The 14,429-nt window shown below is 48.2% G+C and overlaps 1 protein-coding gene across 26 annotated transcripts in view; it reads right to left on the bottom strand.

Annotated features, from left to right (window-relative positions):
• Window positions 1-507: 507 nt before the first annotated feature.
• LOC142074887 (transcription factor 4) overlaps window positions 508-14,429 on the bottom strand; it is a 236,140-nt gene continuing 222,218 nt past the window's right edge. For 14 of the 26 annotated variants that reach the window (XM_075135834.1, XM_075135827.1, XM_075135841.1 and 11 more), the window contains 5 exons: window positions 8,845-8,980; window positions 7,751-7,913; window positions 5,402-5,631; window positions 4,762-4,903; window positions 508-4,493 (listed from right to left, as the gene is read on the bottom strand). In XM_075135834.1, the coding sequence (XP_074991935.1) occupies window positions 4,767-4,903; window positions 5,402-5,631; window positions 7,751-7,913; window positions 8,845-8,980 (666 nt within the window). In that variant the 3' untranslated portion in view covers window positions 508-4,493; window positions 4,762-4,766. Of the gene's footprint in view, window positions 4,494-4,757; window positions 4,904-5,401; window positions 5,632-7,750; window positions 7,914-8,844; window positions 8,981-14,429 lie in introns of all 26 variants that reach the window. The other 12 variants (XM_075135836.1, XM_075135826.1, XM_075135824.1 and 9 more) reach the window with 3 other exon arrangements.

Here is a 14,429-nt window from a genome sequence, read left to right as displayed (position 1 = left end):
GTCATGTACATGACGGCATCGAATAACTACAGATGAGAAACAGGTAATGGCCTACACCAAGCTGTCTTTGTTTGCTTGTCATCTTCTTGAAGGAACTCCAGCACACAACCTGTTTGGACACTTCTACAAATCAGAAATACACCAAAAACATGAAAAAATCGAGGCACTCAGCCACACATTGAAAACAAGGTGTAACTGTTCATCTTTTTTTTTTTTTTTTAATATTTTTCCCTTTTTTTCATTTTTTTCCCCTTTTTTTTTTCGTTTTTACTGCTGCAGCTATGTGTATAGTCGCAAAAATTTCCCCGTTGCGACCTACAACTAAAAAAAAAAAGCTACCATACAGTTTCATCTCAATAACACATGGTAAAATAACATCTTTTAAATAGTAAAATAAAGTAACAAACTTTTACTCAGAATGATTCCAAAAATCTACAAAGAAGAAATATTCAGAATCTGACAATTTTTTTTTTCCGTAATATTCATGGTATAAAAGGATTGCTCCTGTGAAAAATAAGCCAAATATATTTTTTATTTTTAAATTTAGTTTTTTTTTTTTCCTACTAGGGTGTACTACAGTCTATTTTATAGCAAAAAGAGCACTAGACAAACGAAGCTTTATAACAAAAAGCCAGGCACTGATACATGGTAAATCTCTGCTTTTTTTTTTTTCTTATCTTCACTTAATTGCATCACAAGTAACAAGAATGAAAAAGGCCACAGTTCATATATTTTCACCATTACATAAGTCTATAATACTTGAAATGAGTATGGTCAAACCAGCACTGCACAAATATGAATCAACTTCAAGTCCCATGAGAAAGAACATGTTTTTTAAAAAACAAACAAACAAAACAAAACCGAAACGAAAAGGTAGGGCCCCCCCGGGCCCTGGTGCCCCGCTGTGTTGGAATTCATCGTATTCCACCTCTAGGTTTTTTTTTCCAGTCAACCAGTGGACTAATTTTTTTCTTTTTCTTTTTTTTTTTTGTATTTTTTCTTTTTTTTTTCTTTTTTATTTTTTGTTTGTGCTTGTTTCCGCTGAAATCTCTTCATTCCTGGCAATATTCTGTATTGTTCGCTTTTGGACACGGATCATGTTCTGCCTATTGGATACAAAGGTGAACCCCTCCTCTCCCTGACCACCCGTCTTCATCGCCTTCCCCACCCCGACCCCTGAAAAAAAAACTAAAAAAAACCCAAAAAACCTCGGAAGACTGAATCAGTACAAGTTGCATCACTGGTAGGACTGACAGTTGTATAAACATTAGTGTTCCTTGCAGCTACACAGAAGACAAATGGTAAAAAAGTTCTAGATGAACAGATTCCCTATTCAGCATATTCATAAATTACTTGAATGTGGAGGTGGATCAGCTCAGAAAAAGCTGCTAATTCAGTATTTCTTTCTTGCTTTGAGAGTTTCTTAGCCCGGTTTTATTACCACGGGGTACAGCTTTCTAAAACCTTCACGGCTTTAACTAAGTATCATCAGCTCAATCCCCTCGCAGAACGGCAGCTCGAGATGCGCACACCTTACCTGGGCTGGGAAATAACGGAAAAAACTACGGACTACACACTCGTGGGCTTTTTTGTGTTTAAATCCTGCCTCATCTGGAGCGGAAGCCGGCCAGGATCCTCAGTTCTTAAATCCAGGACGGGCGAGGGCGCATCCCGCGTGAACCAGGGACCGCGAGCCTCGGCGTGCCCGCAGGTGCCGCCGGCCTCCGTCCCCGCGCCGGCCGGGAGCGCCGCCGCCGCCGCGCCGCCCCGAGCCGCTCCTCCAGTTCAGCCAGAGCCGAGTGCGAGCGGAACAAGAAAAGCTTTTTCTTTCTTTTTGAGTTCCAGAAACTAAACTCGTCATTTATTTTCTGTCCACAGATTGTTTTAAATAAACATGAAGTTGGTCTTATCATTTTTTTTTTACACCGTTTATCAGAAGCACAGTCCTCAGCAGCTCGGCGACGACCTCCTTGCCGGTCCCTACCCCGAGCGAGTGGCGCGCTCGGCCAGACCGACACCGCGCCTGCTCCACCGGGTCTGAGGTCTCCTGGAAAAAAAACGTATGGCTTGTTCATCGGCATCGTGCTCCTCGCACCGTCCAGGGGGCCGGCCCGCGCGGCACGGAGCAGCGGAGCCCCCCCGCCCGCCGCGGGACCGCCGCGAGCGCCGGGGGGGCTCGGGCGTTGTTACACCCCTCTCAGCTAAACCAGGCCTGCTCAAGTCCAGCGCTTCTCCTGCCATAAGCCTCTGCAACTCGGCACGAAGCCTTAGCGTGGTCTCCTCTAGCGTCTGCTCTAGCAGTTGAATCCACCTCCACATTTGAGAAACTTATCGACAAATCAAAACATTGAAAGTTTTATCGCTACTGAACATATTTACAGTTTTCAGCACGCACACAGCTAATCCAAATGGGTATGGGGATGTCGAAGGTGAGCACGTGGTAACTATCATATTTGTTCTTTACGTTTTCAGAAACAAACATAAAATTCAGATTCTTGTATCTCACTATTTCATTTAAATGAGACTTTTTTTCAACCACACAGATTTTTATAAACAAAAAAACCGATACAATGTATTAAAACACATAATAACAAGAGTCTACATGTAAAAATATAACTTTTACATACACAATTTCAAAATAATGATACGTTTGCCATTTGTTGCATAAAATTTACAAATGTATTTTTCATTACTATATAACTGGCAAAACAGGAGAACAGATGGAACATTTAGACCGTTTGATGGATTTATGGCATTTATTCAGTGTTGATAGGTGGAAAATCTACTCGAACAGGGAGATTTTATTTAAAATACATGCCAGGTTGGTGTGGCTGTAAAAATAGAAACTGGAATTAGAGACAAAAGGATGCTGACAAATACTTAACTAGGAGCACTATCTGTTAATCGTACTGTACACCAAAGTCAATCGTTATTAAGATTCACTATGGAAGTTGGTTCAATTGTGCCCAGACTTCAAAGCTAGTTATCTGATGAGCTGCTGTGCCATAGTTTGAGCTATGTTACTATTAAATATGTTAAGTAAAAACTTCATTCGTACTGGCCAGAGAAATACTGTACTACCACCCCTCCTCGAGAAAGTGCAACTTAATGCTTTAGGACTCATAAGGCTTGTTATAATGCTGCATGATGACCGGAATTGGCATTTCACAAAGAAAGGAGGAGGCAGCAAGTGGTCTACACTTAAATAATCCACTTAAAAACGAGAGAAGAACAACAGAAAAAGAAGTCGATCAAATCTGTCACACTACTTGCAATTTCCCCCGCGATGGTGTCCCCCCCCCCCAAATCTGACCATGTATTCAGCAACGCCTCACTGCACACTATTTAGGCTACACACATAGGTAACACTTTAATCGGTTCGTTAATCACAGCCACTTTGATTATGTTATGTTTCCGATGATATAAACATTGGAAGGCACAGTGGTAACATTGTAGCATTCTAACCTTGTACCTCTGAAAATCCCAGAAAAGGGTCGAGCGGGGCGGCGGGGCGGCCGGGGCTCGCTCCCGCGCCCGGGGTGCCGGCTCTCCGCCGGACCCCAAGTCCTGTCTTCCCCAAAGACCGAAGAAACAACTCTCTACTTTAGTTATGAATGAGAAGCAACGTCAGGGTCAGCATTTCATCCTGCACTACCCCTCCAGAGACAGAGTTGGCACTACAGGTTACAATAACAAAAACAGGGGAGAGGGACAGAAATAAGACAAAAAAATCCTTATTTACAGTAAAATCTTCTTTTTAAAAAAGTTAATCAGTACTATTTTTTTACAGGAGCAAAAAAGTCTGAAACAAATGAACAAAAGCTTACCATATTCACTAAATTTTTAATATATATTTATATATATATTTATATATATATATTTGTCATAGGTCTATAAGATCCATCTGTTCCTCCTACCCTAAGGAATGGCTAATGTCATCGCTTCAGTTTTCATTAGGACGTTTGCTGGTTTTGTAAATATCTGGGCAGCAAAGCTTCCCTTTTAATATCCAGTAAGTATAAACACTAGCTGTCTAGCACACCAACAAAAATGCTCATTTTTTTTCTTCAGAAGTACACTTTTTCATTATTGCAAGTTTACAATTTTAAATTAAATATTTTTTTCAGACTTACAAATTAATTATATTTTTTTTTTTCCAAAAGAAGTTTAGGCACAAATGCATTGTCCCACAGTGTGGAGAAGATTGCCATTCAGTCTCTAGGCTGTGCACTTACAGCTCGTAACATACTGCGTTAGACATTCTGCATGATATGTTAAAGAGAGTCGTCCCTCAAGTTGCACTTTTTGTTTGTTTTTTCTCGGTTTTAATAATCGGGAATGCTGAAATCTCTTGCGTCTGTGATTCTTAACTACTCAGACTTGTCTTATATTACAAAAAAGGGGTTAAGGAGAAGTGTTTATGTGGGTTTAAGATAATACAGCTGTTAAGGAAGTGGTCTCTTGCTTAAATGAAGAAATGTGGCAACTTGGACCTGCGGAAGAAGTAAAAAGTCTCATCAGTCAGGGAGAGTTGAGCGTGCGTCCCTACACCCTCCTCCAGCAGCCCGCCCCAACGCTGCCTTGGCAATCAGGCGTGCTCGCAGGGCGACCCGAAAATCGATTTCTAAGGGGTGGGCCGGCACACCCACCCCCGCGCGCAGCACCCCGGGGACGGTCTGCCCCGGGCTGGGGGGCTGGAGGGGGGTACCCCTCTGGGTGCGGGGCAGAAGGCCCCCAGGGCAGGGCTGAAAACAAACCTGCCTTTTCTACATCTGTCCCATGTGATTGGAGGCATCTCCCATCCCAGGGTGGGGTCCTGCCAGGGAAAGCGGAGGAGGATCTGAAGATACTTTCTCTTCTTCCCTTCTTTTCAGACACGCTGCCTTCGGATTCAGGTTTCTTTCTGTCGGATTCAAGCAAAAGGCGATTTCAAACATCCACATTTTTATACCAGATTGGTCTGTTCATTGCACAGGCATTTAAAATAATTAACTGTCCGTTTTTCGTTCCAGCCCAGGAACAGGAGTTCAGCGGGCTGAAGCAGGGGATGCAGCTTGCTCAGGTCAAGCGCTGAAGCGCAGTACAACTCCACCCGCCAGCTCTGCCACACCTCCGTGGGCGCGCTTCGCTACGGAGCAGCCAAGCTTAATACTGAACCTGGACCTGGCTAAAGAACGGAAAACCTGCCGAGGCTGCCGAGGCCCTACGCCAGCATCCCCGGGGCCGGAGCCGCAGGGGAACACAAGCACCCCGCGTGCCCAGAGGTGCCCGGCTGGCTCTGGGCGCCTCTCTCCCTGGCACTGGGTGCCCCCGGCCAGGCTTTCCCCAATCCAGAAAGGTGAGTTTGGCACGGCCCAAGCCCCGGAGGGACGTAAGGAGGTACAGGAGGCGGCACACTGACCTCTGACTTGCTGCTCTAAGCTGAGGATGACAGCCACAGCCTGGTGTAAAATCAGGAGCTTGGTCTGGGGCTTGTCGCTCTTCAGGTGGAGCTGCACCATCCGGCCCAACTCCTTGAAAGCCTCGTTGATGTCGCGGACGCGCAGGCGCTCCCGAGCGTTGTTGGCCATTCTCCTTTCCTTTTCCCTCTCGGCCTTCTGCTCCGGTGTCAGGTCTTCGTCATCATTATTGCTGGGAGACAAAAGGAATACATCATTTTCTAATGACGTGGAAAATAAGCAGTGCAAAAATTTTCAAAGGTTTTGTCCAAAACTAGGGCTACAACTCATGAGCAGACACCTTCCGAGCGATCCTTATTTGCTGTCCCTCTTCCACCAAACTTGCACAAAATTCAGTCCCCTTAAATTTTACACCGAGTAAAGCCCTGGTTTGTAATGAAGCTTTGCATTCTGCAAGGCAGGACTTCTGATGTTTTAAAGAAGCACAAGTACAGCTTTTTTTCAATACCGTATTTTATCACAGCCAATACTGCAACATTTTAAATTGTGGCAGATCTCCACTTATCGTCACCCTTTAACCCCAAAGGACGCGGCGGTGGCTATCTGCACTGCTCCCGTCTTTGCTGCCTGTGGGTTCGCCCCGGGAGCGAGGAGCTTGTCCCCAACCAGCGAGGGGACCTGCCCCGTCTCACGCCAGTGCTAGCACCCAAGTCCCACGGGCTCCGGCCCCTCAGCAGTAGCTTCCAAGCCAGGATGACGGCCGCGCATTTACACGCTTCCCTTTCAGCAGACCGTCATTCGGGTTTTGGAAGAAACTTTCTCATCGCTGAGAGTGAGGATCCACCATCCTCCCGAGCGGTGGCTAGCCACGGGCGGTGGGTGCGGGCAGCACCCCAGTCCCTGCACGGAGCATGGGGCACTGAAACGCCCGTGGGCAAAGAGCCACGAAAGTAATTTACAGCTGCGAAGAGCCCTATGGTGAACTTCTGCATCCTTTCTGCAACAAAATTGCTTTCTATCCAGATAAAATGATGATTTTAAATTGAAAACACATCCACTGGTGAGTCACTGGCACTATATAATTTGAATTGGTTATGCAAATGGAGTAATAAATTTTCAGCAGCCCTAACAACACGGATTTAGACATATAACTAAATATCAGGAGTAACCTTTTAAAGCTGCAAGCATGTTAAAAGCAAAAATGTTAGCCTACAAAAGCTTCAAAGCACATATAAATATGCATAAGCGACAGCATATTTGTTGAATTAACAAGAACTACGATCACCTCCCATCAGCATAAAGGTGCTTTCTTCTTACCATATCGTAAACGCACATGAAAGCCTCACTTATACATATGGTAACTTCAACACATTTATTCAGAGAAAATCTCGAGTGTCATATATTTTCTCCAGTCATAAGAGACGAGAATGTAATTAACGTTTTAAACGTCAGCGAGCACTGGCCTGAGAGGTCCGAGTCTCGGCGCTCTCTTGGCGGCAGCACGTCTGCTCAGACGCTTCTTACCTCGGCTCGGTTTTTATACAGAGAACCAGGCGTGGAAGGAGAAAAGGCAGAAGGATGCTGCCATTCATCTTTAAAAAAATCCCCTGAGCAAAGCAGGGTCATGCCTGGATTTCAGCTTTATTGGGATTTTTTGCTACAACAACAACTATCTGCAGTCCTGAGCTGTACCTCGGGCCCTGTGCTGACATGGGGGCAGGGGTAAAGCCTGTCCCTTGCTCAGGTTCACGCTGGCAGCACCCATAGGCATTGTTCACATTTACCATGGGCATGAGTTCCCAGATGATACAATCCAGCTACGCCTTCACTAATACTTTCCAAAAATTTATAAAGAAGAAGCCGAACAAGTAAAGACCTCTAAACCCTCCGCTTAAACGTAGGGAGCCCTAGAGATTTACAGAAATTGAGGACTGGGAATGCCAAATTTATTTCAGAGGTAAAAGAAAACCATACGGTTTGTTAGTTCAGACGCAGGTGTGATCAGCTCTTAGGCACAGTTTTAAAGAGATGAAAATCCATACTGTATTCCAATTTGCAAGCACAAGCAGAGAGGAATAACAGCCTAATTCACACATTTTAGCGTAATGCAATTTCTTTATAGATTGTGGAGAACTTGCTCAGTGTCCAAATTTGTGAATTGTTCGAATTTGAGGAAGTCCTGGAGTACAGGTACCAGAAAGGTACTCGGTACTGCCAGAATAGCCATCCCGTTCCACTTAGGCTGTGGTTTTACCTGCCAGGAAAAAACCTCATAGTTTCCTCCTGTTCTGTTCACTTCATCGAAATCCAGTAAAGGAATTAAATGAAGCGACACTATTATATACTGTTACCTAGATCTTGACCTAGTAATTGATTTGATATCCTTCTTGTCATCCTCTAGTTTCTTGTCCTCAGAAGACTTTGTGTCCTGGAGGTTTTCATCTCCCTCGTCGTCAGATTTGATTTCGGAGCTACCCGAGGAGACGCTCTGTCCTTGCAGTCCGGTTGGCATGCCTGCGAGAAAACACACGGACGAGCTGTCAGGCAGTGCTTCAGCCAACGCCTGAATGGTCTGGGTGTGTGTCCCCTGTCCCCGGCAAAGGGTGACCTGCAGCGCAGCCCCAGCTGGCTGCTCCAGAGCCAGGCGTGGGGGAGGCACCTCCTGCAAACGGGTTTCAGCCGGGGCTTTGAGGTCTAGCTCTGCTCTGGGGAAGGTGGCACAGGACACCCAGCTGCTACTCCTGCTCTTCAATCACTACAGAACTTTTCCTTCATCGTAAAAAAAAAACCTTTAGTATGTCATTCTTGTAAAATAATCAAAATACCTTGGCTGCAATGAATGAGCGAGACCTTGTAAGCCATCAAAATAGTTTGGGCTCTTTCTGCCTCGCTTTAATGGGAAGATCAAGCTGCCTCTCGGAGTAACAACAAACCCCCGATGTCCTCTGGGTTCGGCTAGCTCCAGGCCTGCTTTGCAGCAACCCTGCAGAGGAGTCGGAGAGGCTTAGGACAGTGCAGCACATCTTGGGAGCCAAGGAGCGGCACCTGGTGCCGTCCTGCCTGCGGGCAGAATTGTAAAGGTGGTGGAAAATCACTCAGACCTACACTGAGTCTCGCCTTAAACTCACACCTTTTTGATGTGCCTCCTGCAGTGTTTCCTACACTCTTGATTTTGCTGCTTAAAGCAGTCCTGGTATCAAGACTCACTGTCCAGAGGTAAGTTGCTTGCACCTTCTAGTTGTAATAACGGGAGTATTTCAGAGAGCAGAGCCGAATTAGCAAACAGGCTCTGCCCTGCAGTCTCGGCTGCGCCCTGCGCCGTGGTACAGCCTCCACCGTCCCTGTGACCGGACACCTCATCCCTCCACCCGGCTCACCGCCGTCCCGGCCGCGTGTTTGGGGATGCTGCGTCCCGGGACGGGCTTCCCAGGCAGGTGGTACTCACCCCTGTACGGGTCCTGGGGTGGGTTCAAATCCGGGGACGTGGCGGACTGGACGGGCAGCTGGGGGACCGGGACCTGGTTTGGCACGAGCGAGTGGCTGCCGCGGAGGCTGACCCCGTCCTCGCGGTGCGCTCCGACCTGCCGGGGAGCAGAGAGGCAGCGGTGAGGCCGTGCGGTGCCGGACAGCCGGCCGAGCCCCGAGCGCGGGGGACCCCCGCAGAGGGATGGGGCCGGTGAGGCACAGCGCCGGGCTGCGTTTCACTAGAGGGCGCAGATGGCCCGCACAGCCGCACCGCGCGCGGCCCCGCACGCCGCCCGGGCCGCCCGGGAGGACGCCGCGCCGCACGCCTCGTGACAAACGCGGCAGAGCAGCTCAGGCAGGTAAAACGTCAAATTGTCTCCCAGGGTGCTGCAGCCGAGCGCACTGATTCCTACCCATCTGTCTTCTATCATGTCCGCCAACAGATCTGACAATTATCTTAATGCCCATATGCTTAATTGTGGGCTTCTCAATTCCCCCATTGCTATCGGAAATCCTGCAGGAATTTCAATTTGGCATTCGACTTTCATTTCGGGGGATCAGATTCGCAGGCCTGCCATTTTTTTCCCCGTAATGCCAGCTAAGCCTCTGACAGCGGGAGCTGCGGCAGCGAGCGGCGCGGCCCCCGCTCCCCCCAAACATAATAACCTGTCACCTGCCTTTCCAAAACGAGAAGCCCCGTCCAAATTAGCGCTCACTGTATTTCATTAACCACCGAGTCCCAAACCCGAAGGGGCACCATCCCTGCCAACGCCGTGACTCCGGGTAATATACCAATAAAGGTTTTATTAAACACTCCAGTAATGCCATCATCGGAGCTGACAGCGCGGGTGCGATGGAAACGCATCCATTCCTCCCCTCTCCGTGCCTCACAGACACACTCTGCGGAGCAGGGTTCCTCCTTCATTAAATAAAGGAGACCGCCGAGAAGAGTTAAGCATCTGAAGAGCAACACTGTCAGGAGTTGCAGGAGACGCTGATATTAAAGCGCCCGGAGCAGTAACACCAGCACTGCCTCCCTGGTCCTGCATGGCAGCTCCGGCTGGCTGCGCTCCGAGACGGAGAGGTACCGACGGCCGTCTGTAAGGACAGACAGACAGCGCGTCCGCACGGAGAACCCAGTGCTCCACCTCCTCAGGTGCGTGCCTCGCCCAACGCTCGAGTGAAAGGGGCGATAAACCCGGCAGAGAACTGTAAATCGCTCTTTATTCTCAAAAAGTAAATACTCGGGCAGATAAAAAGATGGAGGGATGTTTCTAATCAGACTTACAAGATAATATAGGATAATTGTTAACAGCAAGTCGAGACCGCAGTAAGAAAGATAAAAGGGAATCCTGCCAAGGGGAACTAGAGAAAATCTTTTACTACTAGACGAAATGCAAATAACCGAAAGGAAGTGTAAAATAGCAGAGACAAAAACTCTCTCCTTGTTGAGACGTTTTAGTTTTTAAAACATGAGATACTAAGAAAAGACTGGAACCAGCATTATTTGGTTTTAAGAGAGAACGAGTTGTTACGGGGCGCTTGGGGCTCGGCGGTCCTGCTTCCTGAAACCTCAACGGAGAAAACGCAGTAAAATCCCGGTGACATCCTTCTGAGGAGAAGAAGTATTTTTTACCAACACACATGAAAGCAAACACCTAGGAAACGGGCTGTCCTCCTCCATCCCCAGCGATACCCAGCTCAGCTGGATATGACCCTGGGCAACCACCATAGCTTGGGAGCTGGCCCTGGCTCCGCAGCTGGCCCTGCCGTGAGCAGGGCTTTCACCCCGGCCACCTCCACAAGTCCCCTCCGATCTACATTTTTCTGCGATTGTACAAGACGAAAACCATTTAGTTTTGAGGTCGACGAAGACAAAGAAACATATGATACCACTTCTGGTTGGCAAACAACCACCACCCTTCGAGCAGAGCTCCCGAGAGCGGCTGGAAGCTGTAAAGGCGCTTTGACAGACGCCGCGTCTCGCTCTGCGTCCCTCCCTTTTCCTGCGAGCCTCCCCGGGCTCCATCCATGACCTGTGCAGACAGACAGACAGACCCGGAGATGGCAAGCGTCCCGTCCTGCTCCTGCCCCGGAGCAGCCCACCTCCGTTACAGGGCTGCAGGAGATGCCTCCAGTTGGGTGGTCCAGCTTGAAGAGGGACAACCTGGCTATGCTGATTATTCGGCCTGGCTTCTTGAAGACTACCTCTTGTTTTACCATGTCAAGAAGCAGACGTTGTAATAATCGAAAGCTAAGGATTTGGAGGATTTTTAAGCTGAAGTGTTGAATTCAGATGCAAAATAAAGATGCCATGAAGTCACCCCCACTTTACCACTGAAATACTGATATAAAGTTTTATTTGTATTTTTAAAATTGGTTCCAATAAAAAGAGATTTCCTCACGTTTCTTCTCCTTTAGGTTCTCAAGAGATTTGGAAGGCAACCACCTATGTTACGTCTCACAACTGAATGATAAAAACTATCGATTCTTTTCTTCTCTTTTACAACGCACTACGTGATCTATCTCGCTGCTTCAGATTTGCAGCCTTTTTTCCTGCCACTGGCAAATTCCAGGCTTGCTTAGTGAGCAAGCCCAACCCATGGCCATCCCTACATGAAAGAAAGACCACTTCTTACCCACTGCGACTGACGAAGCCCATTTTCCTCTCTCTCCGCCTGGGAAGCAGGCATCCTGAGACGGGATGGAGCTCAGGCTGCAGCACCCCTCCCACCCGCGATCCTCCCCGTGCCACAGCGAGGGGGCTGCTCCGAACCACCGACGCTTTCTAACTCTACGGCTACACAAACCACCACCTTGCAACGGCCTTTCCATAGCGTGTTTTCCTGGATAATTTATTTCTCCAGTTTCAATCGCTTGCAAGAAGATTCAGGCAGCCCCATCACTTCGTTATCCACACACAGTGTATTTTCGAGACACAGAAAGACTCCAACTCCATCAGGCTACAAACACCTTTGCGTGCGTGCGTACGTGCACACACATCTGTCTATAGTAAAAGATCAAAACCAACCCACGCCAAGTAGTCCCACAAGCAGAGGACTACAGGGCTGGTTTCTGGCAGCACCGTGGTTTTCACCACGCCACCGCGTCTCCCCCGCCCACGGGATGCTCTGTCCCGCGTGGGTACCCAAACGACCACTTTTACAGCAAACTTCAGGCCTCAGATGTCCCCTAAATCAGGCTGGCCATTTACTTTTCTCCTTTAAATATCATCAGCTGCTTTCACCAGGAGCCCAGTACCTTCAAGAGCACCACCGCACTGCCAAACGCGGCTGAAACCCACCATCTGCCAGGGGACACAGGGATGCGACTTACTGAAATAAAGCCCGTCCATACAAGGATGGGACCGAAAGCAGCAACGCCTGCGAGCTCGGGGCGTGGGCAGCTCCCGGCACCGCCGGGGACACCGAAGATGCTGCGTTTTCTGCCTCCCCCTCCCTCCGCACCAGCAGTGCCGCCGGCTTGTCTGTTATACAAATAACAGCTCTGCCCTGAGGTGGAGCGAAGATAGGAATCGTTCCCCCCAGCCCGGGAGTGCAGATTATAAATAATACTTATCTTTAGAGAATCTATCTCACTTTGAAGTTCTATTAATATTTTATTTATTTCCATGTCTTTAAACAGCCCCCTACTGCAGCACTCAGCAGATTGGAGTGGAAAAAAAAACCCCAACAAAGAACAAATCCTAAATGTGCACGGGAGGTATAAGCAAGCCCTGCTGCTGATGTGCAAATCTCTGCCTTAACCTCCCCTTTGCAGTCACCGTCTGAGGCACACAGAGGTACCCAAGCATGTATGTGCACACCCCTGTGTGAAGTACGGGCCGCTTGAAATAATTCAGCCAAAGGGAAAAACCATGAGAAGCCCCAGTCCTGTGGTTTTTTGGCTATTAAGGTTAAAAAGGCTTCTGGAAGATAAATAAATACCAGTACAGAGAAGGCTGATCCCAGAGGCAGGGACCAAAATCAGAGCAAGGATCAAAATTGTTCTGCGGACCTTCCAGTGCAGGCCTCTTTGGAGGCACGCACGTACTAGGCTGATGGACACGGCACGAAAACCTGGGCAGACGATGGCCGAATTCACACTTGCATTAGTCTTCTGTGGCATTTTAAAAACTTCAATAGCTGGAAGAAGGCTAGACCTTGTCTTCTCTTACCTTTGCATTTCCATTTTTATACACGGTAATAGGTATTCAGTACAAACGTCAGGTTTTTCTGGTTATGCGAGTTTGTATGTATTCCAGATTACCTGCACTATCTATGTATTCATCAGGGATGGGAAGCTGTTTTAAAAAAAATAGGTGGAAATTAATTCTTGAATACTCAGCATTTCATGATGGAGATGTATACCTGTAGTTAGCACGGATACAGAACACGATGCTGGAAAAAAATTGTTTCACCCTTGTTCTACGAAGTGCATTCTTCTTTCTTTTTTAAAAAAATAACTATTCTGCTGTGTCTAAGATGCTTGTTCCATCAATGTCAAGATGTACTGCACTGAATTTAGCAGTTATTCAATCCTTATCAGCATTACCCCCCCAGAGCAGTGCCCCCAGAGCAGGCTCCAGACTCCACTGCTCCAGACGCGGCTGGGACCTGTGGAAGCGGAGGGGCCGGCACCCCGGGAAGCCCGGGGCAGGCTCACTTCTCCCTTTCACAGGGAGCAACCACGGATTTTTCTGTAGGAGGAGAGTCTCCCCAGCTCCCTGCTGAAGATGTATAGATCACCCCCGAAGCGAAACCCCGCTCTCCAGAAGCGCCTTCCCAGCCCCGCGCCCGCGCGAGGAGGCAGGTCCGGCGGGGACCAGGCGGGGAGGGGGCCGGGGCACCCGCTGCCCACCCCGCCTCACCCACCTCTGCGCCCACAGCGCAGGGCTCCTCTGCCGCTAGGGCAGGCCAGGAAGGTGCTCGGTTTCCAGTAAACGTAAAGAGGAAACTGTCTGCCTGGTGATCAGACCCCCACTGACACGGAACCTGTTCCGGTGCCGCTGGCTTGCGCCTGCCCCATGAAATCCCAGTTGCACCTGACTGCCCCGAAGCGCTGCCTTTCATTTTGAATTACCTCGGATTCTCTCTCTCTCTGTCACGTATATGACGACGGAAGCTTTATCCTCCCGAGCAAGGAAACCCCCAACCTGACCCAGAAGTGAATCCCGAGCAGTGGTAAGAAATGGTCGTACAAATGTTTCTTTTATTGCTCACAGATGGGCATTTGAAGTTCGGGCATGGTAAGGAGCAGACATGAGCTGTAAAAAATGGGGAAGGGTTTCCTATGAAGTTATGAGCATTGCACCCCTTTCCTTATGGTTAACCCTTCTCATGCTGAGGTGGCCTTCACACACAGGATTAACTTTCTAAATACAAAGGAAAAACTATCACCTATAGCCTGGACCACAGCTTCAGGCTACGGTTAGGAAGAGATTATTCCTAACTTGCCAATATCGTGAACAAATGCAACAAGCAACGTGCTTTGTCCTTTTAAAAATGATGACCTTGTGTTATCCAATTAGATAAATAAAAACATGCGGCAAGAAAGTTGTAAGGT

This window comes from Calonectris borealis, chromosome W (assembly GCF_964195595.1).
Source record: "Calonectris borealis chromosome W, bCalBor7.hap1.2, whole genome shotgun sequence".
In the NCBI taxonomy this organism is placed as follows: Eukaryota; Metazoa; Chordata; class Aves; order Procellariiformes; family Procellariidae; genus Calonectris; species Calonectris borealis.
The sequence above is the reverse complement of the archived record's forward strand: the minus strand, read 5'-3'. Positions and strand labels throughout refer to the sequence as shown.